General features: G+C 36.5%; 1 protein-coding gene across 1 annotated transcript; it reads left to right on the top strand.

The window, feature by feature from the left end:
* The first annotated feature begins 817 nt into the window (after positions 1-817).
* On the top strand, positions 818-25,671 carry LOC109105717 (guanine nucleotide-binding protein G(I)/G(S)/G(O) subunit gamma-7). Its single transcript, XM_042718597.1, has 4 exons — positions 818-1,257; positions 4,567-4,628; positions 21,404-21,525; positions 22,701-25,671. Exons 3-4 carry the CDS (start codon positions 21,445-21,447, stop codon positions 22,824-22,826), a joined length of 207 nt encoding a protein of 68 aa, XP_042574531.1. The 5' UTR covers positions 818-1,257; positions 4,567-4,628; positions 21,404-21,444; the 3' UTR covers positions 22,827-25,671.

The raw sequence follows: 25,671 nt of genomic DNA, 5'->3' as shown, positions 1-25,671 counted from the left end.
CAATAATCTGTACCAGAAACTACAATGATAGTTTACTAATTACTAGTAGGCCTACTTATTCCAAAAACTGGGATAGATACTAGTATGCAATAAAAAGTACTTGTAAAGCTGGAATAGATAAGCATTTAAGATAGCTAGAAATAAATAATATCTATAGAACAGTTACAAGAAGAACTGGAAATACCTCTTCTTCATACTGACTAGTCACTAAGGAACTAGTAGCCTAGTACTAGTGTCTAATTAATAAATACTGGCTTAGCTAACAAAAAGCTTAAAAAGGGGTTAACTGAATAGATGCCACAGTGCTGGAATAAAATTTTGTTGTCTCCTAGTATTCCTATGCTTTTACTAGTATTAGGTACTACTAATATCTAATCAATTGTCAGGCATAGGCCTGCTAGTGAAACTGAAAAAGGGTTGGATTATTTACTAGTATCTGATAATAAAAAATACTAGAATAAACAGATATCAGTTAGTTCAAAGGAATACATGTGAACAATAGAACTTGGAGAGTAAAGAAAAATGTAAAAAAAAATGAGAGATAGATATTTAAAAAACATAATATAGGCCTATCAAATAAAAGATTAAACAACCTTAATTAACAAAAAAAAAGTCTCTAAATACTGCTGTCAGCAATTCAGCAAGCAGAACATACACAATTGTTTTCTGCTTTAAAATGCAAAATTAAAAAAACGTTAACAAAATAAGAATATTTTGGTCTGTTGTCGCCCTTCTATAGCACCGTGTTTGCAGATGTGTGGACGGTGTGAGCAGACATTGTGCACCAGCGCCCTCTTGGGTCAGCAGGCGTTACTGCACACTGCGGTGCGAGACGAGTTCGGGTTCGGTTCGCCCAAATGTGTTGCTTATGAAGACTTGATCGATGAAACGCTGCGTAAAGTGTGCTTCTTAGACCGCTCGACAGCTCAAAAGCCCAAAAAACCCATCGCGCAGCGAAACGGCTCGCCGACAGACGCAACCAAACCCGTTGGCACCCGATGAGGGTGGAGAGGGCAGAGCTGGCGAAACTGATTGGTTTTCGATTTTAACGAAGAGCCGCCTTACTTGACTCAGAACCGATTCAGCTTTTTCCCAGGAGAGGAAAGCAAGTTTGTGTGCGAGAACGCTGTCACCAGTGGTGGGGGACTGACTGGGTGGACGCTGGTGCACGGAGGGGGTGGTGTTTGTTTGGTAGGGGGGGTAACAATCTGCGCGAACCTGGCCCTTTAAATTACCTCCACTATCACTGTAGACGAGGTGAGTATACAACAAGCTCTTATTTTCTTCCTTCCTTCTGGTTTGTAACCGAGCATCCGTTTGCTTTGCCGAAACGCCTGTGTTTTTCAATTCGTTTGCGTTAAGCGCTCCACTCCACCGGTGTCACGAATCCGAAACCGCTTGAATTTTCAGAGCCTTGTCCGGTCCGGTGGGGTGGGGAGTGGGCTTCTGATCAGTAACATGTAGTAGATTGTACATATTATATGCCTGTTTTGGAGAGAGAAAAAAAAAATGCGAGGCCAAGATTGGCATTCAGGTGTTTGCGTGAATCGAGCTTTGCTCTCTGACTCAAACTAAAGCTTAACAGGCGAGGAGCAGCAGCTTTCCTTCGCCTCCTGTCAACACCTTCACGCATTATATATTATCTTGTTCTGTGGCCGATATTTAAAGCGCCGGGTCATTGTGGGCTTGGACACTGTATTCATCGTTTGACGGAGTCTTCAGAGCTATAGGCAGGGAGGCGTACATAGCGTACCATTTGTCAAAATGCCCGCATTGTCTTTCCATCAGTGTGAGCAAGGCCTACCAACAGCAACAGAGCTCTGGACCAAAATGCTGTGCGTTATGGCAGATATGCAACTGACTGCACTTCTGCATCGTTTGGGGCTGATTTATTGTGACGATGTCATGATAAAATGTTGTCGGAATGCAGTAATACAGCTCTGGTCTTGAAAAAGCTCAAATACTCCCAAACAGCACCAGTATCATCTTCATAGGCCTGCTTTTCCTTACATTCATGCTGGAGTTTACTAACAGGCATGTACATTTCCTTTTTATAGAAAAGAAATATTTTTTTTCACCATAGATCTCGGTTCATAGTGGCTCTACAAAATATCTAGTGAACAACCCACTGGGGCAAAAGAACAGAAAACTCTGTAAGATGTTTAGATGAACGGGGAAAAACCTTGAAAAGAACCAGACTCGACTGGGGAGCCCATCCATCCTCCTTTGGCAAGGCTATTTCGATAAATGTGTTTATTTTAGTTACTTAGTATGGGTAGTACTAGTAATGTTTAGTCACATTTAGATAGTGTCAAGTTGCATTTCAAATGTCATTAAACTAATGATAAATTATGGTATTTTAATAGTATATTATTTTATTTATTTTTATTTATATTATTAACATTTATTTTATAAGTATATTTAATAGTATTTTATTTTATTATAGTATTAAATAAAGTTTTTGTTTAGAATTTATAGTTTTGTAGTTTTTGTTAATAGAACAATACAACATGGAGCTCTAGAAAGACTTTATCATACCTGTTTGAGTTTGTTGCTTGTTGTTACCTACAGAAAATCATCTTTTTACACTCAGCACTTCTCTAGTGGTCTGTTGTATTATAATGTGCATTTTGTTATGCATGACAGGAAGTTTAATTTTTGTTGTCATAGTTCTCCTTTATAGGGAAACCTCTGAGTGGTTTCAAATAACCAGGTTCCTCCTGAACAGAAAGAGCAAGTAAATTCAACAAATGAAGTATTTGATTTGCTCCGTTCGATGGAAAGTACTACAGTTGGAGAGCTGATGGATCGCTCCTGTTTACCTATTATAGAAAGTGACCTCATGACGAGCCATTATCACGGTTTTGGCAACATTACCATACTGAGCCAGCCACAGTATTCACAGTGTGCTAGTACACAGTGCTCTGGGTCTGGTTAGATTTACTACAGAAGTCCAACCTGCCATGCCATGTCCTATTGATGTACGTAATGCTGTGTACTGTATACTCACCTGACATATGCTACTACACATCTGTTATATGCCACATTGTCTAGTGCAGGTGCAAGTATCACCTCCCCCTCCCTCGAATATACAAACATAACAATATAAAAGCATGTGTCCATATTGGCTTTGTTTTTATTCAACTCTCATGCTTTGTGAAAGACTATTTTGTATATGTATTGTAGTAGTGTGTGTGTAGATAGTGGATATAGATATACTTACGTACTTCAGCAGTTTTGTAGTATATTGATTGTATATATTGTTGAATCACCAATTATAAAGTATTTAAAATCAATTATCTCAAGCTAATCAGATGGATTTAAGCGACCTGTATTTTTCCCGTGTGAATGCTTCCAGGGACACGAATATAATTACATCTGTTCTGGACCTGCTCCTGTGCACTAATTACAGAACCGGCTCACTCCACTCACTTATTCCATAGGAACCCTAATTAAAAAATAAAACTGTACTTACATTTTCTGTGTACAGTAACAGATGGTTGGTGAAATGTGGAAGGTGGCCGCTTTGTTTTGCTTGGCTAGGATCATACTCCGAGCTCCATTGAATTAGATGAGATTAATTATTCATAGATTTTGATTTCTCTCTGTCATTCTACTCTGGTTTGCCTGGTTGGAAATGTTTGTTTTGACAACACGAATAATGGTTATAGCTGTAATGCACATTATTTCACCATCTCGTGTACAACTTTGAAAGTGTATGACAAAAATGCTGCCAGTTATGATTAGACTATTAATATGATGGGCTATTTTGTTTTTAATGCAGTGTTGCATATTTATAGGATTGATATATTGTGAAATGTTTAACTATTAATACAAAAGTCTATTAAGCTTGTATATTTTTAATGTGATTTTTTTTTTTTAATCGCAATGCTGTAGTGGTGTAATAAAAGTCAATGGTATTCAAACATTAAATGGTATTAATAGTTGCAAAGAGCAAGAGTAAAGGTTTTCACTGACCCAGGTGAAAACAGTTTGGAATTTTACAGTATGTGTACACTTGCTTGGTTAAAGCCTGTCTGAGCATATTTCCATGTCACGATTAGAGGGGGATAAAAACAAAACCTCACAGATGGTGGTGGGGCAGATTAATTCTGCATAGCTACTAAAAGTAGATTAAGATTGCAATAATGCTAATTCTGACCTAATCTGTATTATATGAATTATGTTAGTGGCTTGCATTAGTACACTGCCCCCTGGTGATCAAATTGATTGTTTTTCCCGAATATATCACTGCCTGATCTTTTGTGGCTTATATTTTTTTTTATGACTTTATGACATTATTACCAAAAATGTCACAATCAAAACACTGTTTAATATATATATATATATATATATATATTAAACAGTGTTTTGATTGTGACATTTTTTGGTTGATTGTTATGTCACTTTTAATTGAAATATAGCTGTTATAGAAATGCCTACTTTTATTCATTTATTAAAAAGTAATTTTATTATGCAGGAACCACTCAAATAGGCAAAAAACACATTGCTTGAATGTTTACTTGTTCTGATAAATGATTTGTGCCTTGTATTTGTGTGTTCTAGACAAGCGAAGTTGCCTGCAGGTCCCTGAGCCAGCTTTAGTCTCCAGCCTCTCCATCATCCAGGTAAGACAAAGTCCAAATACAAGTTATACTGATCTGAATATGAATGCAGATGTTTGTTATGTTTGTACTAAAGCTGGCAGGGAATTGTACATTAAGGCCTACAGGTTATCTGATGCAGCATGACCACTTTTGACCACATGAGGGTGTCAAAGTTACAATATTCCTCTGATTCATGCATATACTCTCTGCAGCCTGCAATGAGCTGTATCCATAGAAACTACCCAGGTCCACAGTTCAGTTTTGTTGATAGAGACAGATGAGGCCTCCTTGTGGTTCATTGCTGATAGACAGTTTATGTGTACTTGCTTGTAAATTGCATATTGTTTGTAACTGACATGCTATTTGCACATTTGATAAAATATAGGGATTCGGATTCTATGTTTGATTTGTCTAGAAGTCAAACAACGAAAGGAGAACTACTATATCTATCTATCTATCTATCTATCTATCTGTGTATATATGTATATATATATACATATATATAAATAAATATATATATGTATATGTGTGTGTGTGTGTGTGTGTGTGTATATATATATTATCAGATATATATATATATATATATATATATATATATATATATATATATATATATATGTGTATATATATATATATATATATATATATATATGTATATGTGTATATATATATATATATATATATATATATATATATGTGTATTTATTATTATCACTTTTTGTTTCTTTTGTAATATGTTAAGAATACTAGTTTATTTATTTATTTATTTTTTTATATATATGCATATGCAGTATTTGCAGAAGTCCTTTATAGCTATAGCTATAGCTATATTGGTTTATTTGTTCTAGAATAAGCCATAAAGTAAAAACACACACACACACACACTAACCAATTTATAGGAGTTTCAAATGGTCTTTTTGCTTTGGATTAACTTCTAGTTACAGCAGTCCTATATTGTCTAAAGATAAAAGACCTAATAGATCTGTTCTTACTACATGGAATATTTAAGATTAATATTTTTTGGAAATTTAAGAATGCAGAAGATGTCACACTACACAGCATGAAAATGAAAAACTAAAATACACAGTTTTCTGTATTCATATAGTCCAAGAGTCCAAGAATCTGAGACCTGATTGTGATTCAAAATCTAATATAAACCTGGAAATAATTTGAAATGGAAGAAAAGGGGGCATACCAAACACTGAAAATTGACTGAAATGTTTAATTCCTCATATTGTTATGCTTAAAGAAAAAGTAAAATATATAATATAGGCCTATATTTGACTTAATGTCTTGGAAATCATTGCAGTACATTTCGGTTGTAGAGTTAAAGTTAACCTCCATTTGATATTTGTAATATGTTACTATTATATAAATACATCTAAAGTGTATAGTAGTCATATATAAGTGCCATATATATGCTACACCACAGAGTGGCAGTATAGGACTTCACTGCAGAGGCTCTGCTTTTGTTTTCCACTGCATTCTGTCTCCAGTTACGTTCTGCTCTGTCTAGACTGGATGAAACCCCTGTCCAGATTCCTGCTGCCTTGCGTCAGCTGACTGACTCACAGACTCTGGGGGGAAAGTACGGGGTCCTGTTTGGAAAAACATGCTTCAGGAAAAACACATTCCAATATTTCAGTCTGAATTTTGTCTGGTTTTATCTAGGGATCATTTTTGAGGCAGACAGGAAATATACTGTAGGGACTGTGGTAATTTCTGTTTTTGCCATACGCTGACTAGAAGCCTGTCTGTGAGTGATAGATGGTCATGAATGTCTTGCACTGACTTTCAGACTAAACACTGAGCTGTTGGATAAGTCCATATGTAACATATTACATATGTGACATCATTTGCTGAAATAGAACTCATGGAGTAAATTTCAATTTTAGTATTTCAAATGCTAAAAATATGAAAAAGGCAGTGCCAAAAATAGCTTCAGAACGTGGTAGATTTTGTGATGTTTTGCAAGCTAAAGAAGGTTGTTATTCAACAGATGGATGTGTGGTTTGTAGTTCAATACCCCACACTTAAGTCTTTTACTCCGTGTTGTGAAAGAGCTGAAGGTGTTATGAAAAGCTTGGCAAGATAGAAGCTTCAAAAGTGCCTGGGTCATGATGACTGTGCTATTTGTGTAGTGAGCTTTTAAAAATATGAGTCAGCAGCTCAGCTTTTTTTCAGTTCGCAGCAGAATGGATGAAACATTTTGACTAACTGACATTCACATTATTTCATATTCCTCAGTTACATGACAGGTGCCGGTAGTTGTTGCATAAACATCTGCCCTTCGTCACAGAGACAGTAGATCTCCTGGGATTGCACTTGTCTTGTAACAGCTTAAATCATTTCCCTGAAGATCTACATGGCAGGAATATGTAGCAGCTTTTATAGCATGCTATATAATATGCTTGCATCTAAGACAAGTGCTGGAGATGCAAGCACAAACAGCAGCTTATACAAAAATAATGATTCATGTGTGTGATTTAGACTCGGTGGCATTAAAAAAACTGTTGTTATTTTTGCCACTGCCTCTTCACGAGCTCCTTGGCATTCAGAAATCCCTATTCAGCTCAACTGTTGCCCGCATTCCTGCCGCTCTTTGCTCGCTTTCGTTTTTGTCGTTGAAAGAGGAATGTCACGTGGGAGAGAGTGAGTAACGGTTGCTGATGCACTTCCTCCTTCTGCCTCTCCCTGTGCTGTGCTCACATACTCCCCAGCATATAGATCAGTCTCCCACTCTCACCTACATGTGCGGAGGGTGTGTGTGTGTGTGTGTGTGTGTGTATGTGTGTGGCCCACTCTAGCTCATGCTTCGCAGCTGGGGGTGCAGTACATTGCGTATTGACTACTTGCACACTGCCGCCTCCATCACTCCTCCTCCTCTTATATAGTATCTTATTTAATGCTGTTTTAGTAGGCTATATGCATGTTTGCAGAGATCTTGAAGTTGCATTATTAATATTAAGATTTATATAGTGTCATTTTTAATTATATTATTACATTTGCATTTACATTACATTCTGTGCATTTACCTAAAACGACAGTAGAGGAACGTAAGCAATTTGTTACAGAGCCAACAGTATTCATAATCTAATACATTGTGTAAAATAATAATAATAAATATAAAATTATATAATGATAATAACAATTAATAACAAATATCTAATTATTATATTATTACATGTATAATTATTATTTAAATTATTATGTTTTATAAATCATTTTTTGTTGGAAAATATAAAAAGCAAAAAACAAACAAAAAAACACAATGTATAATAAGCAGTATGCTCATATTCCAATAAAGTGTTGCAGAAAATACTTTTGGAACATAATTAAATATTTCCCACTTGCCCTGGTCTCTGTTTGCATTGCCATATACAGTATATTTGCATGAAAGTTTCATCTATATCTGTGCTAGACTGATGGTTAGAGGGTAGACGCATGTTTTGAATGGTTTGAATGGCTGTAAGTTCCAGTGAACTACTGAAGCACTGCAGGAATGCTGCTTTATTTGTAACGTTCCTCTTACTGGAATTTTAATTATTCTTCCTTGGAAAACTAAAGCTTATCCAGTTTTTGTTTGATATGAGTTGCACACTGAATGTATAAAGTTGATTAAATCTGGAACATAACAAACACTTAATTCTTTTATTCTTTCCATGTTCTGGCTGATCTGATAACATAATCAGTGTTCTGAGCTGAGGTGTACTAGCAGTAAGCTACTGCCTGTCCTGCTTTCTAAACCTTTGGTACATGAATCTGCTTCAACATCAATGAACTCAAAGGTCATGAGCATTCTCTCACCTTTCTGAGTAATCCAGCTGTATAACGTGAAAGTCAGCTGATATACAAACATAGACTGTTTGTTAGTGTTTCAGTGTTCTTGTGAATTCTGCATTGTGGCTGCATGTTACGAGCATAGATTATGTTTGAAATTGCATACTACTATATAGCTCGTTCCGCAGTATGTTTATTGTGCATGGTATGCAAAGTATCTGTATGCATAGCATGCCTGGATGACAAAATGTGCAGTAACCCGAAGACACAGTGTGGATTACTGGATGCCTCAGTGCAATGCTCTTGACTTAACCTTCTATTGCTAGTGTGGCAAATTAAATGAAAGTGATATCAACTGTTATTTATATATTTGTTTTTTTTTCTTCCTATTATTGGATCAGGCTGTGTAGAGTTGACATTTGGAGACATTTGTATATAAAAAAAGTGTAATTGTATTTTTAATAAATAAAATAAGTAAATAAGTAATTTTGCTTTTATTGTATATTAATAAGTTTGCGTGTATATAAAATGAGAGTATAAATATAACATTAATTTATATTAAATTTACTGTATAACATAAAATAATAATGCATGTTAAAAATGTACTGTGGAAAAAAATATATTAAAATAAAAAATGTCTTTGTTTCACTTATCTTTTTTTTAAATAAAAAGCAGTATACTGTATGTACTGTTAGCACTATAATAATTCATCCAGATGAATCTATGACTGCAAAGCTAAGGTTAATCTTACTGTGTCTTTCAGGAAAATTTCCTCTGCAGTTAGAATTAGATGTAAAGGAGGTTAAAGGTCATCATAGATGCTCTTATGAATAGTTAACATTCAAGCATTATTTCTCCCGTTTGAGGTGTTTAAAAATGACTCAGATGTGCCGAGGCTAGTCATGCAGTGGAAGATATTGTGTTGGCTAACCGGTGACCACTGGCACCCGTGCCTCAACTTTGACTCAATTCTGACACAAGTTGACCCTTCCCATGACTAGACGGGGGATCCTGGCTGCTCTTTCCCCTCCCAGAGCGCAATCACGGGAACGGGGTGCTGCAGCTGACACCTGGCTGTTTTGCCACCAACACACAAAACACTTTTCAGTCCTACAGCCAAACACTTGAAATAACAATCTCTAATGCCTGCCTCTCTTTTATGAAATGACTAATTATACTGCTTTTCTTTTCAATACCCTTAAAGGCTTGGAAGATATTCAGATAATAGTCTTGGCGTGGACTAGTCTGTCTGCTGGTGTTGGAGATAAATGCAGTTTTCCACTTGTACTTAAGCAAGTAGGTTAAGCTCCCGGAGCACTGACCTAATTTTAGGGCCTTTCCACACTCTGTAAATGTCCTCAGCATGGGGAAGATTTAAGAGAAGAGGTGTGGCTTCCCAACACTGAGTCCTGTCCTGCAAACCAAGGCCAAAGGTTTAGTGTTCATACATAACTGCTCAGGGAAAAACCATTTTCATGGGTTTTGGTTTGCTCTAAGGCTGCATGATAATGATACCTTTTTTCCACCTTAATATTGTGTTCTTGATTATAGAATTTGCATTTAAAATTAATTTGTTAAAATGCCAGCTTCATGCATTATTCAAATAAAATATTTTTGTATAATTTAAAAGTATTATATTTAATTATTAATTTATTATTCAAATATTTCGGTTTAAATTTAAATAATGCTTTTTTTTAGGATGGCTATACACATTCAAAACAAGCTGAAATTGTATTTCTAAATTATTTCATTGCTATTTTGTTTTTTAATCAAGACTATCAAATTATCATGATCTTTTTGTAGTTAATTTAGTTTGATGAATGCAAAATATAACCATGTTGGAAAAAGGATGTGTTATTTAAGACAGAATTGATCAGTATGATGCTTTTGGTCAGTATGATGCTTTACAGGTAGTCCTGCAATAGAGAAAGCTCAAAGACAGTCTCTCATTTGTTTACTTTCTTCAGGTCAAGGAAATATGTTGCATGCAAGAAGTGTATTGATTTTTTTTATTTTTATTTTTTACCATTTACAGGAAGTTTTCCTGACTGCCTCCATTTCACTGCAACAACAACAATAATATCACTTTGTACTAAGTCACCTGTCCAGATAACATATCTGTTTGGATAATCCTAGCTGCCTTTCCATTAGCAGCCTTTACATGTAAACGGACCTGCTAGCTCTATTGTGGTAGTGAAGTACACTCTTTTCACTGAGGGTGGCTTGTTTGGGAAAGCAGGAGTGAGGTTTGACACCTGTGCAGCTGATATCTGCAGCAGCCCTTCTCAGCAGGAGTCCAGCAAGGACCAGGTCAGAAATCCTCTGCCATGCATGTGAACTGTCTGCTTTCCGCAGTTTCACGACAGAGGTGTGAAACGCCCTGCCGTATATCTCTCTAATGCCCTGCTGTTTTAGGTGATGGCAGACGCCGAGAGCGACCGCAGACTGACTCTGAACATACTGTCTTGTTCTCTCTCCCCCTTGGTCACCATTTATAAAACTGTGTGACATTAGTGAATGGTCACTTTAATAAAGCTGCCTTCACTCCTGTCATAGTAATTATCAAGATTTGTCTCCATTACAAGTCATGTGCAATTGATTCCACGTGCTTCAGTTAGAAACGTCTCTCTCGTACAATAATGACTTGTTCTACCTAAGGAGAGGCATTTTAATCATTGTGTGAATTATACTCGTCAGATAAATTAATCAGTTACCCTTGAATGTGAACTGTGCCGTTTGTTGGTCTGTATACATGTGCATGAGATGGATATTTTACAGAAACAATGAACTCTGCTAATGCAATAAAAAAAAGTCTAAGTGAAGGAACATAATTATATTAATACATTTGCATCTATTTTTTTTATTTTTTTTGTGATTGGTTTAACTGGAGTTGCCATAACATTTAAAAGACACTATTAAACAATTATTTAAAATATTCTTTCTTTATTTAGATTCCAATTTTGGCATTCAATGGCATTTTTCATTTATAAAAATTGTAATGTTAGGTGTAATCTGTGCACATCAGTGTTAGTTTAGTATTATATACCATATTTTCTGGAATAAATAAAATTTACCTTCGTCACCGTCACCTTTTTTTTCTCTTAAAATGCAGTTTTGACCCGGTGCTACCTTTTTTTTTTATTTATTTATTTATTTTCTAGTTGCAGCTTCTTTTGGGGGGTGGGGGGTGAATACAGTATATGCTACTATAATATTTATTCAAATTTTTAATTAGCTTTAATTTTTATAGTTTCAGTTCTCATTTCACAATTTAGTAGTTTTGCTGTGTTGCTATGTCCTTTTTTATTAGTTTTGTATATTTCTGTTTAACTTTATTTTTATCTTAGTTTTAGTCTGGTAGGTTTAGTGCTTAAATGTATTTATTACAGTTAGTTGCCAAGGCAAAAATTTCATTTGTGGGCTCTACTGGCATTGGATTGGCCTCAACTGTTTCTAAATGATTTAATCTTCATATAGCTTACATAAAAATCATAGGTGCTTAAATCCCCAGTGAATATTTACATTAGGAGAACACTTTCCATCAGTGGCTTCATTGCAGCTTTTCATGGCTACACGTGGGTCAAAATGCAATACAGTGTTTTTTTTTTGTTGTTGTTTGTTCTCTCATGACCATGTCGTAGTCATTGGAAGAGGTCTGTATTTATATTTGAAGAAGGAATGCAGAACATTAGGTGAACTGCCTGCTGAACCATGCTTATGTCTCTTGTTTGTGTATAAAGAGCTTGCAGGAGATGCGTATAATGTGCGTCATGGGGTGCAGATTCAAGTAAAGCAGCAAAGCAGACAGCGGAGGACGGTGTCAGCAGAACTTTGCCTCTTGTCAGATGTTACAGAGGTTGCACAAAGGTCATCTAGTGCGCTGTTTGGAGAAATAGACAAGCTCTGTAGCACTGCGCAACATCACGCTGTCACTTCCTGCAGCTAATATCAGATTTAGGGTTTTCCAGTAAGAATGCAAGACTCTGAATCTAAGATCACTTGTCTTTCTTGCAGCCTTGAACAGTTTGGAAAGTCATTCTAAATTGTACGAAGCCTTTTGCAGGTGTTCTGCAACACTTTTATCTTAGGTATGCACAATATGTCTGTACCATGTTGGTTATTGGTAATAATTACTGAATTATTTTACCAGTAGATATTAGACATATATTTTATATTTACCTGTGCATACTTATTACCCTCAGTGTTATTTTAGTATTAAATATATACTAATATTTTTCTTATAATTTTCTTTTTATTCTTTTTATATTTCTGTTATATTTCTGTATCTTTGAAAAAACAATATTTTAAAAACAAAATGAATATCCACTTTCATACTTTACATTATAATTTTGTGCTGCCTAAATTCACTTGTAGCATTTAAAACAAATCTAGTTTAGTTTTTAAGGTTTGGGTGCTAATTTATTTAGACAAATAGTTAATAATTAATATCTGCCATTTATCAGTTATTGACCACAACATGAAAATATTTATCGACTTGTCAGTATTGGACCATTTTAATACTGTGAATTGTTAATTTATTCAGATATATTTAAATTAAAATAATGCAAATTCTTTATGATGGACTTCTTTATGCATTTCTAAATTATCTCATTCAATTATTTTAAACGACTATCAAATTATCATGATCAGTATTGAAGACTAATTCAGAATCAGTTTCCCATGTCGTTGCAAAGGAATTTTAATTAAAAAAATGTATATATTTATGTGCACAAATAAATTATTTATAAATAAAACACTGCAGTATTTCATAAAAATACTAAAGTTGTCCATTTTGATTCATGGTGACTTTAAGCTAGAAATGGACAGTGCTGTAGTTTTATCAGAGAGCTAAAGAGAGAAGACATGCACAGTGTTCTTGCGTCACTGGCTGCCTTGAAAAGACATGTCTCACGTCATCTCAAATATCTCCCAACCTCCACGCATGTACATTCCCACAAGAACAGGACCAACCACAGTATCTCATCTCAGACTCTTCCAGTCCAAACGCAATGTCTCCATTGCTGGCACAGCTCTGAACGAGATTGTGGAAAACATGGCTAATGTTTCCACCACTCATCTTCATTCTCCACAGCTCAAAATGATACATGTGGAACGTTTGAACAACATGCTGCAGACTTTCCAGTGAAAACGGCTGCTGACTCCAAGGAGCAGAAAAACAGACAGAATGCTATATTAGGTAATAGATGCATCGGCTCAGAATCCCCAAGACAAGTGCCACTCATACTTACTGGAAGCCTCGTCGCACCCCTTAGGAGTTCCCCATTTCCGTCGATTCAGCTTCCTTTGACCTTATATGGAAGTGGCCCGGGGGAGGAAGTCGGTTGTTGTGAAAGAGGCCTGTTAGTCACTTTTCTCTGCTCTGCCCTGTATGCTTGTTTACTTCCTGATCACAATGGTTAATTGCCAAGCACCTGGCTCTGATTCTCGCCTCAAAGGCCTTGTTTGTGTCCAATGTGCACGCACATTATACTGGGACCACATGTTTGCGTGAGTGACCCGGTGAGTGAACCAAATCTCCCGCTTCTAGACTCTCTCAATCACAAAGGATCTAACCGACTTACGTTCTTCTGGAGCTCAGTGAATCATGGAAAGGCTGTTGATTTGTGCCGTCTCGTAAATACTTAATTCTCAGAATAGGAAGAGGGCAATACACAGCAGTTTGTTTTGCTGATGTTTATCAGCTCATGTACCTTCCTGAGTCACGCAGAGGTTCTCAGAGGTTTTCTAGATCCGGTTTTCTGGCAACATAAATGTTTTGTCATTGCAGAAAAACTGTTTATGCTTCCGTTTTCTTTCCATCCATGACTGAAGAAATGTCAGCTATGAAGTAGATCCGGAGAGGGTAAGGCTCTCCCACACATGCTCTTTTGTGTTTTGACTAGATGCACTTCCTGACCTCATCCTCCTGTCACCTTCATTCCAGGCTTTGTAGGGGCAAGGTTGTCATTCATTTTTCCTCCTGCCCACCTTTTTAACCTCACCCTAGCCTCTTTGCAGAGTGTGCAAAATTTGTGCCACCTCCCAAGGCAGTAGGGAAACACGTTTCTTTGCTTTTCTGGCATTGTCTGTCGATGGGGGTGTTGTGCATTTTTAACCTTTCCCCTATTTTCAGTATCTGTTGCTGATAGAGTGAACCTTTTACTGTAAAGCGTCACAGTGGTTGTCGGTTGGCATGTCTTTGCATTCAAGTTCCGTATATATGGACTTGCTCTTTCAGTTTTGTTTATTTTCCATTGAATTTCAGGTGATCTAAGAAAATGTGCAGGTTTCTAATTATTGTTTACTTTTTTTTTTCTCATTGCTTTCATTGGAAATGATTAAAATTCTGAAAATGCATTAAAAAATGCATTAAAATTATAATGTTATGTTAAATTAAACTTCAAGCTAAGAAGTTAAAGTTATGATAAGTTTTACTGTCCTTTTCATGTTAGATTATTATTATATTTATTTTAACATTAAATTCATTAAAATATATTAAATGTAAACTATCGTTCAAAATGTTTAGGGACAGTAAGATTTTTTTTAAAGAAATTAAATCAAATTAATAGGTTAAATCTTTTTTTCTGTCATCTCAGCAAGGGTAGAATTAAGTATTATAATATTATAAGGAGTATAATATTATAACAAACATTCTTCCGAAATTTCTATTCATCAAAGAATCTTGAAAAAAATTCAATTCACAATCATCATCTTAATAAGAAGATTAACCAAAGCAGAAATAGAATACTAGAATACTAGAATTTCCGAAGGATCATGTGACATTGAAGACTGGATTAATGGTAAATTTTAAATTTGCATTAAATTAAATTATGCATTACATTTTTCATGTTGTAATAATATTTCACAATATTGCATAATATTATTTAGATTTCATACTGTGTTTTGGATCAAATAAATGCTTACTTAGTGAGCATAAGAGATCAATCCCAAATTTTGAATGTAACATTAAAATGTAAATTATACATACTGTATATGACTTTGTTTTTTTAATGTCTTTGCAATGTAAGCAACCATCATATGCAAACACATTAAAATGGTCACATACGCACGTCATTATAGGTCAGCCTTAAAATGCAACAGTCAATTTTTTTGCTGTCTGTACACCAAGGATAGGGGCGGACTTAACCTTCATAGTATAGTATTTAAAAACACCTTCAGAACACTTGGAATATGAAATGAGTTGCATGGGATAATTTTATGTTAGTAAAAAAAAATTTAAAAGTTTACAATTTATTAAATGGACAGGTGAAAGCATTTTTTTCTTTTTTTCTTTTGTGATCCTAAACAAAAAACAAATAAGATAGCCTAATATGGCTTTATAACAGCATCAGGTTGACTTATTACTGTTGTGAAGCGATAAATAAACTATAAACTATGAGGGCAAGTGAGCAAAATAAGGGTTAGGCATAAAGAGCACATAGATATTCTGTTGGGACCCCATACCTGGAATTTGCTTAGGGCCCCCAAATCACTAAGTCCGCCCCTGACCAAGGAGCTCTAAAAAGGTAGAAGATCCCTGTTTTATAGCATGTTGCATGTTGCATTAGGATCCCATTAAGAGTATTTGTGGCTTACATGTGTTGTGAAACCAGGATTTGTGGTCACAGTAGCTTCGTGTAACATTCAACATAAATTGCATAGGACAGCATTCCTACAATTCCTCTGACTGTTAAAAACATGCTTAATGAATTCCTTAGTCGTTTTTCACTCGATGATCATTTAAAGGTATTATCATAAAGTGGCTCGACTTGAGCTATTCAGATCTTCTCAAATCCCTCTTTTGTCTGCCTTTTTGTTAAACAAGTTTTGACAGGGTTGTGTAGGAAACACGGGGTGATGCATACACCGGCAGTGCCAGCTCCACCTGTCTGATCAAATGTTTCGGTGGGGTGTTGGCGACATTGCGCCGGTCCCTAACCTCAAGAGTTCAATGTCATCGTCACCATCATCATAATTAAACTGTAAGCTCACCATAATAGTGCTAGGGACCTTTTGTAAAGAAAACAGTCCCTTAATGCTCATTTTTACCAGGTCTTTGTGTTTGTGCATGCCGTGTGTGTCTGCCAGAACTCTATTAGTAATGGTTCTGCAGGGAACACGTTGTATAAGCCTGTCCAAACAATTTCCACCCACTTCAGTCATTTGTCCCTATGTCTTTTTTATCTGTCTGCCTGGTCATGAGTCTGTCTGTTTCGGTGTCTCCCCAGAGGTCACACCCTCACACACAGACAGAGGCACAGGAACGTTCTGTGACCCCTCTGTGCTCATGCATGTTGACGTGAGCAAACACTTTGTCAAATGATCTCAGCTGGGAAATGAAAAATCCCATTCATTTCCTTTCGTTTTCCTTCCATGCCCCTAATTTCCCTCCCTCTTCGAGTGTGCTGCTTTGCTGGAAAGTCCTGTAAGACGAAGAAAACACTTCTGGCATTTCAGTGTGCTGCTGACTGATCAAGTTTGTAGGTGTTTTCAGTTTCTGATTCTTGTAAGAAGCTCTGCAGCAGCTGACTGAGCCTGTCAGGAACAGGGAAGGGTGGGGAACGTAGTCCTGTTGATCATTTGGAGTCACAGTGGTGCAGCATTGCAACTCTGTGAACTTATAATGAACTCATGAATTAGAAAAATAATGAATGTTTTGCACACTCTCTGTCTGCAGCTGGATTAAAAAACAAGACAGTCATGCCTTAAACTCATGCTAATGGTTGTTCCAATGTTGCTGCGTCAAAATTGACACAATGCTAAGACAAAACATGGTTTAATGTTGCTGCTTTTTCTTAGTAGAGATGTGCAAATCTACTTACTTTCAAATTTGAATAGTTTGTGGTTAGCTGGCTTTTAGGACACATGTGTATTTGCATTGGGGCAAATCTGTATGCTAGCATACTCCTGAATGTTGACAGAATTTACTTTTAGCATATATTCGCTTCTAAAATTTTCTTACAATTGTCTTTTTCTCCTAGTAAAACTGCCCAAAAATATTGATGATTCACCCTGTACACAGATTTTTGTCCAGTCAAATGCTGCATCCCCATGCAGCAATGCAGCATCCCCATATATATATATATATATATATATATATATATATATATATATATATATATATATATATATATATATATATATATATATATATGACCGGTTCTGTGCAAATTTCCTCTTTCAGTGGTCTTGGGGTTACCAAGATTTTATTTTAAGAAATTAATACTTGTATTCACCAAGGATGCATTAAAGGGGTCATATGATGCGATTTAAAATTTTCCTTTCTCTTTAGTGTTACAAGCTCTTGGTGCATAAAGAAGATCTGTAAAGTTGCAAAGACTAAAGTTTCAAATGACTGATTTGAACTCGGTGGTTATCACTGTTATCTCACAGCAAGAAGGTCTCCGGTAGTATCAGAAATAATGAAGCAGCTATTATTTTCACAAGCTTCTATAATGAGCTAAACAATCACCAGACTCAGATTTCATTGGAAGTTGCTTATGAGATGATCTTTCCTGGGCAGGCTCGATGGGCCGTTGATCAGTTCTTGTTGACGGCCAGAACACTCTCTATTTTCCTCTCTCACCCCCCTCTTTTCCTCCCTCGCGCTCCTTGTTTAGAACAGTCATATACGGTATTCCCACCGAGAGCTCAGAGAGCAGGAATGTAGGAAGCATCTGGAGGCTGGTGAGATTACTGCACGAGCCGGCATGTTGCCACCAGGTGTCCGTTAGAGGCAGGGGCTTTTTGATTTAATGCTGGCGCTTGATTGGAAAGCTGGTGGGAACTGCTGCCTCACTTTGAACTTAAAAAAAAGTCTGCCTGCAAAGCCACACATATCAGAGCAGACTGTGACCAAACAGAATGTTGCATACTTCACATTCTCACTTGACCACTGTTTACATGCTGCATCCTGAATTTATCAATGCCTTTTAGATGCTTCAGAGACATACCAAGCAGTCAGAAAAAAAAAAAAATAAAGCATGGGAAGAATGTTTGATTGTTGTATGGTCTGTTAGTTGCATTTACTGGTAGCAAATTGAGTTCAGTTAGGTATCATGAACAATGAACAACATGTTTTTGTAGCATTTATTAAAGTTAGTTTATGCTAACAAATAAAGACTTATCTATTCGCTCTGTATTTTTTGTAGCTTTTAATTATTGGTGAATAAGTAAACACTCAATGTGGCTTAAAATAGGGCACAGAGACTCAAGGGTGGGGTGCAGTTTTCCAGTGCCCCTTCCTCCTCCTCTTCCTCACTGGATCAGAATACCACAGAGTGGAGAAAGAGACGCCTGTTTTGGAGACTCTCCTCGGCGCTGCAGACCACACAGTTATGTGAAGGAGCAGGGTGTGATTGCATGTGAACCTGGTTCCAGCACCAGAGAGAGAATGAGGAGTGTGTATGTGTGTAAGTCATGCATAAGGGTTAATAATCCTCACTGACTCTGAAGAGATCCAGAGGGAGTTCAGCGCACTCTGTGGTGCTTTGTGACATGGTCTAAACCTCTCTGATTTTTGAATCCACTTTTTGTAGAGTAAGCATGTTGTAAAATGTTCATAAATGCACATCTGTGAGCACACAACCCCTTGTGAAAAAGTATACTTTAACATACTTTAAAAAAAAATTATGTATTCTATAAATAACATGCTTTAAAAGAGTATACTACTGTTTTCAGACTCCTAATTGCACGTCAATTGCAATTAAATTAAAATATATTAAAGTTCTATTTATATTAAATGCAGTGAACTTGAGTGTTTTGACCCACTTAAGTCAGACTTTTTAATATTTTTTTAATTGCCTTTGAAATATAATTAAATTGTGCTGCCGAATGTACTGACAACATTTATAGTAAGTTAAAGTGTCACATTTCTGTTCAAGCTTATACCTTGTATATAGTTGAATATTACAGATTTGTAATGATGAAATTGCAATTAAGTATTTTTAATATATTATAATTTAAATATAAGTTTAATATAAAAAACACACCACAGTTAAAATTAAAGTTAATCTACACATCCAAGTAAGTGAACAATTTTATAGCACAACAGAAGATTGATTTACTGTGATTTGAAATGTACTCTTAAAATGTTTCATTTGCAAAATTGTATAAGAAACTTAATCATGAAAGTTAATTCTTTTTTATTATACTTAAGATTCAATTTCATTAATATTGGATTCTCTGTAAGTACAACTTTTTAAATGTACTTTAATATACTATACTAGATTTTAATATACTAGATTTGAAGTGCACTAGAAGTGCACTATAGAATTCAATTAAGAACACTTATTTTTCTGATAATGCGATTGTATGTTGGACATGCATTTCTTTCTACAAATATTTGATTACACAGATGAGATAAAGACTGTGCATGGACGATGCACAAAACCTGCTGTAGCTTGATAATAACTGCACATATAATTATAAACACACTTTCTGTAATGCACCACCTTGTTTTAATCTGCACTTGTGCAGTATTAAAATTTGTAGCAATGTAGGCTGTTTGTTGTAGTGGTAGAAGTATAATGCATCTGTGTTAATTCACATTTTCAAGCACACTTCTAGTTGCAAACGGCAAAAATCAGTTGCAAAATTCTTGTCCAGACCCAAATACACCAGCTACATGTCTCACTTGTGTGCACTTACTGCTTTTCAGTAGATGAGATTAAATCACAGCAGCCTACATGGAGCCTATACTACACACTATGGCTCTGTCTATCCAAATCTTGCAGTTTTCCTGTGAGGGTTTTCTTTTTTAAAAAAGGAAGATGTGGTTGGAAGAAACTGTGCAGAGAGACATCGTCCTTTATGAGACCTGTACTTTTGAATGAATATGCCAATGTATTCTACAGTTCTGCAATTATGTATGCAGGGCTGCTGTACCCATTTCCTGGAATGCAGCACACGGAGCCGTGAAAGAGACTGTGTTTGCTGTGAGAAGACAAAGCCCAGGCACTAAGCAACATATGTTTAGAACTACGGCCCCTTCTAGGAACGTCCTGGAAGGCCAGGGGTGCAGCGCTGGTTTGAGAGAGCGTTCGTGCGGAGCAAAGGGAGAGGGCGTACAAGGAGCGTGTTTGTCTCTAGAAAGAACCAAACTTTACACTGCCTCCAGTGTTTCCTGCGTTTCTGCGGTTGCTTTGATAGTCACTTCTCTGTGGGTGTGCTGATATTACAATTTACTCGGTGCTGCTAAGTGGTTCTTAAAATTATCTTTTGGAGGATGCAGTTGTATGAAAGACTTGCGTTGAGCAAATCTCCTGACATGATCACGGTTTATGCTATGAAGCTATTAAAGTAAAGGAATCACCTTCGTGTTGTTCCAAACCAGTATGACTTTAATTTTTCTGTTCAACATAAAATATCATATTTTTACAAATATCCTTACAATGAAAGCTAGGTGTTTTGGACCCCAATGTTGAAAAGCATTCTTCAAAATCACAATGGAAATGTTCTCAGTTTTGTTAACCTTTTTATTTTATGGCTGTGTGCCTGTCTGTCCCCACACATTTTGTTTGTAAGAACACTTGGTCCTAAAACAAGGAGGGAGAAGATAAGCCGCTGTGTTTAGCCTCAGAGGACAGACGCACCTGTTTTTAGTTGTACCATTAGTCTGATTGATGGGCCCCCTGAACTGGGTGGTCTGAAGTGATGTTGCTGGGTAGTTGTGTGGTCAGAGCTGTCAGACAGATATTTTGATTTACATGTATATTATTTATATATCTAAACTATTATGGAGACCTGACTTTCTCAAATTATCATGCACGATTGTAATTTAAAGGATTCGTTCACTCAAAAATAAAAATTTAGTGTACACGCCCTTTTCGTTCTAAACCTGTATTTTAATGCATGTAACTGTTTTTGTTAGGGGTTAATGTCTTCTAAAAGTATGTAGTGAGTTTGAAAGCACCTCAAGAAGTATTTTCTCTCATTTATCACATAAATAAGTGATACTGTATATGCATTAAATTCTGCTTCCATTATAATCTTGCTGCGTTTTTGTTTTGTTGTAGAATTTTCTCCTTTTACTTGGCACGATAACCGATGGCAGAGAATGTCGACGACTAATAACATAGCCCAGGCAAGGAAGTTGGTGGAGCAGCTGAGGATCGAGGCAGGCTTCGAACGTATTAAGGTACACAAGATTTCATTATTCTGTGTAACTTGCTCTCTATAAAGCAATGTTTTTTTCTTTTTAATTAAGATGGAAGCGTGGTGGTTGTATGAGGAAAATGGTTTGAATAATCCTGTTAAAAAAATAGCTGTGTTTGTCAGAACATCAGAACACTATGACGCTATTAAGGTGCCCGTTTGTTTTACACCTTACATCAATGTAGGGTTACACTTTATTTTAAGGTGTCCTTGTTACAGCGTAATTGTTTAAGTACTCAGTAATATTAATTATTAACTACATGTAATTACTATATGGTTGGGGTTAGGGTTTGGCTTAGGGTTACTTGCATGTAATTATGCATAATTAATTCTTAAAATAGTAAATAGTAAGTATTTTAAGTACACCTTAAAATAAAGTGTTGCCACATATAGTTCATCAAGTGAAATAATGTTGCCATGACTATAAACGTGAACTACTTAAATCTACCTTTTACCTTCAAGGAAAGGTTCACCCAAAAATGAAAGGTCTGTCATTAATTACTCACCCTCATGTTGTTCCAAAGCCGTAAGACCTTCATTCATCTTAGGAACACAAATTAAAATATTTTTTATTAATCTGAGTGCTTTCTAACCCTCCTTAGACAACTAAATGAATCTAAATGAAATGTTCCCAGACCCAGAAAGGTAGTAAGGACATCAATAAAATTTCGTATTTCATCAAAAATATCTCAATTTGTGTTCCGAAGATGAACAAAGGTATTGCAGGTTTGGAACGACATGAGGGTGAGTAATTAATGATGACAGAATTTTCAGATTTGGGAGAACTATCCCTTTAAAGTGAACCACCATAATAATAAAGGCTGCACAACAGAAAGCCATATGATGAATCAGAGTTCATCTTAAGTGCCCTGTCCATAATAAATCATGACTAATATTCATATGTAGACTATTGACAGGGTCATACACGGTTCATCAGTTTTAACACACGTCACTAAAATAATGCAATAAACATTAACTAAATAAGAGAAAATGTATAACAAAATGCCCTGATGTACAAATTTGTTTTTGATAGTGTTTTACAGAAAAATTGCATATAATGAAACGTTAAACCATTTACAGCTTTTCATTGTGTATGGTAACCAATTAACCAATTTTTTTCACTCTGTATCACCATTTCTCTCTCTGTCGTTTTCCCAGGTGTCTAAGGCTGCTGCAGACCTGATGAGTTACTGTGAGCAGCATGCCCGCAGTGACCCTCTGCTGGTCGGGGTGCCCACCTCCGAGAATCCTTTCAAAGACAAGAAGCCTTGCATCATTCTATAGCTACTCTGTATAGGCCAGCTCTCCCAGTCCCACTTTAACCGCTGCCCATCCCCAGTCAATGGGCAATTCAGTCCAACACTTCTTTTTACCTGGGACCCTCAGTATTTTCCAGAAAATAAACGCCACACACTCTTGGTAAAAACAAAAAGGGGCGATATCTGAATACCTAGCGTCATGTAGCCCTGCGTTGAGTGAATCTATATGAATGAATCTGCACAGCACGCCTGTCTAAATTCATGCATATAGACGTACTTAACAGGAGGTGGCAGATTTCGAATTTCAACAAACTATTTCAAAAGATTACACAGACTGAGAGATACTCCAGCATGTTTTTCGGTGCAGCAGCTGACCTTGTTACCATAGGTGATGGTGGAGAGTAGAGGAAGACAGTCATGATTACGCCGACTGACTAGCTGGCTAGCCCAGTCACACTGTGGTAAACGCTTGTTCGGTATTAACCCTGCATTGTTACATCGAATCTGCAAGCTAAAGGTTCATTTTAGATTTGTATGGCCAAAATTGAATCCAGGTATGCTTACCTTTATTAAAACAGCACATTTCATGTTTTACAAAGGGATTCAAGACATTAACCAGAGTTGCCACTATTTTTACTTTTTTTTTTTCTCAGTCCATTTGTGAGCTGTAGTTTTTCTTTTCATCAATTAAAAAAAAAAACTCACTAGGCTTAATGCTTTTTTTTTCTAGTGTTTATACTATATTTCAGAATCCTCAAACACTAAGTTATAAAGGAATAATTTTATACAGTGCAGAAAATATATTTACCTAATAATATCCTTCTCAGTCCCCTCCTAAAGTGCAGTTCGGTATGAAAAAAAAAAGAAGCCTATTATTTGAGGTATTAATTTGAAATAAAACAACAACAACAACATTTGAGGTATCAAATATATTAAATCATAATGAATATTTATGATCCTTATATAGCAGAGGCTCAGACATGCCCCATAAAATCATCATTTTGAAGTCATTTTGAAGTCGGAGCCCCTGCAAAGGCCAATTTTTAATTACTTTTTTTTTTTGTTTGAAACCAAACTTGATTGTAAAATCCATACAGAAGGAAAAAAAAATGTATAAACTTTCTTTTGGATATGTTCAGAGGTGTTAACTTTGAGAATAGCTGTTTGGATTTGTTTGTTCCAATTTCTTCTTTCTGTGGAAACATGGAATCCGGTCATTGAGTATGATGCTGTACAGTGTTTGATAACTAAAGCGCATTCTTTTTTTTTTGTGGATGTTTTATCTTTTTGTAATCTTTGTGTAATATTTCTGTTTCTTTCATCATCCATATTTAACCATTCAGTTTGTCCTCTGTAAGGCGACGCAAAAGATGCGAGCGAAGGAATTGATGGACGGCTCCAGTGCTTGTACATGTGACTAGGTTACCTGCTCCCTGCGAGGGAATGTGGAATGGATTGTTGACACAATGCCCATGCAAGGTGCTTAAGGCGTTGTTCGAGGCACGTTTCAGGTGGTCTGGGTTGTTTAGTCTATCTAAAGGGCAGGATGTGCAGTGTTATGCAACAGGCCATCAGCCTGAGCAGTCACATGCAAAAGATGAGGGGCAAGGTCAAGCCACAACTCTGAATGTCCCATGTGCACCCAGCACATGATGCACAATCTTTTGGAGTGATGGTTTTGTTTCCAAACAGTCACTCACAGTATTCAACTAAGTGCTAAAAACAGAATTCCCCCATTGTCCCGCTTCAAATGCTGGAAAATAGGGGCTCGTAATGGGACAGAGGGGGCCTGTGCTCCTCGCGGCCCACGGGATGCTGTCATCAGCTCCTGTATTAAGAATGACTAAGGCCTGTGGGGGTCACGAGTGCTCTGACTCATCCAGCGATCGACAAAATCACGCTGCTGCCCATCAGTGGACAAAGCTGCTCCAGCGACATCACTTCCTGTTAAGCCTGAGCAGTGTAGTGGCTTATTCATTTCAAAATAACTGGAGAAAGATGGGCACTTCAGGAGATAAAAAGCGTATTCTATAAAAAGGAAGGATTCTGTTTGAATTCATTCAAGTGTTAAGTTAGAAACTCTCACTTTTCCATTGCAAAGGAAGAGTCACTTAGTAGTCCACATTAGGATGAAGCCTTTCTGGACACGTGCGATGTGCTCAAATGCACCAAGCTAGTGCTAAAATAAAGCTAGCACTACAAACGTTTTTTGACCAGCCGCCAAACAAACTTTCTGTACCACGTTTGATGGTATTACACTGGAGCAAACACTGTGAAAGTCAGCTAAGCTAGTTTGTTAGCTTGAGTTCTCCACCCTCTTGACTCACGGTGTTGGGATACACTGTGCTCCAAAGTATAGCGTTTACCCGAAGTATGCTAAAATCTCCCCCGCTCTTGGGTTTAATTAGACTCTGCAATCATTTTGCGGTGAGTGAGACCGGTTGTCAGGACGAGGGAGTGTGTCCATTTCTAATTTGCGCAGCGAGAACACTTAAGGTGCTGAGGAGGCCGTGATACCTTAACCTCAATTCCTCGTTCCCAAACGTTCGACTTCACACACCATCGAGCTCTTTCATGACCATGAGAGGTGAGATTTAGGCTTTGTGTGGGTAATATCTGTAGCTGAGTCCTTAGCCAGTAGATTTCAATCTCAGCCTGTCCCATTACTTTGTGTTTTTTCCTGTGTATGCATATGTATCTTTCTGCCTTGATTATGAAGAAATATAACTATTTTTTGTAATTGTTCTTCTCGGATGTGCCATAAATCATGTTTTCTTGCACACTGTTAATATTTTGTGGATATTGCTGTTTAAAAATGATGATATCGGAAAAGTAGATGAAATAAAATAAAGACAAAATGTTAATCTGCA

This window comes from Cyprinus carpio, chromosome B2 (assembly GCF_018340385.1).
Source record: "Cyprinus carpio isolate SPL01 chromosome B2, ASM1834038v1, whole genome shotgun sequence".
NCBI lineage: Eukaryota > Metazoa > Chordata > Actinopteri > Cypriniformes > Cyprinidae > Cyprinus > Cyprinus carpio.
The sequence above is the reverse complement of the archived record's forward strand: the minus strand, read 5'-3'. Positions and strand labels throughout refer to the sequence as shown.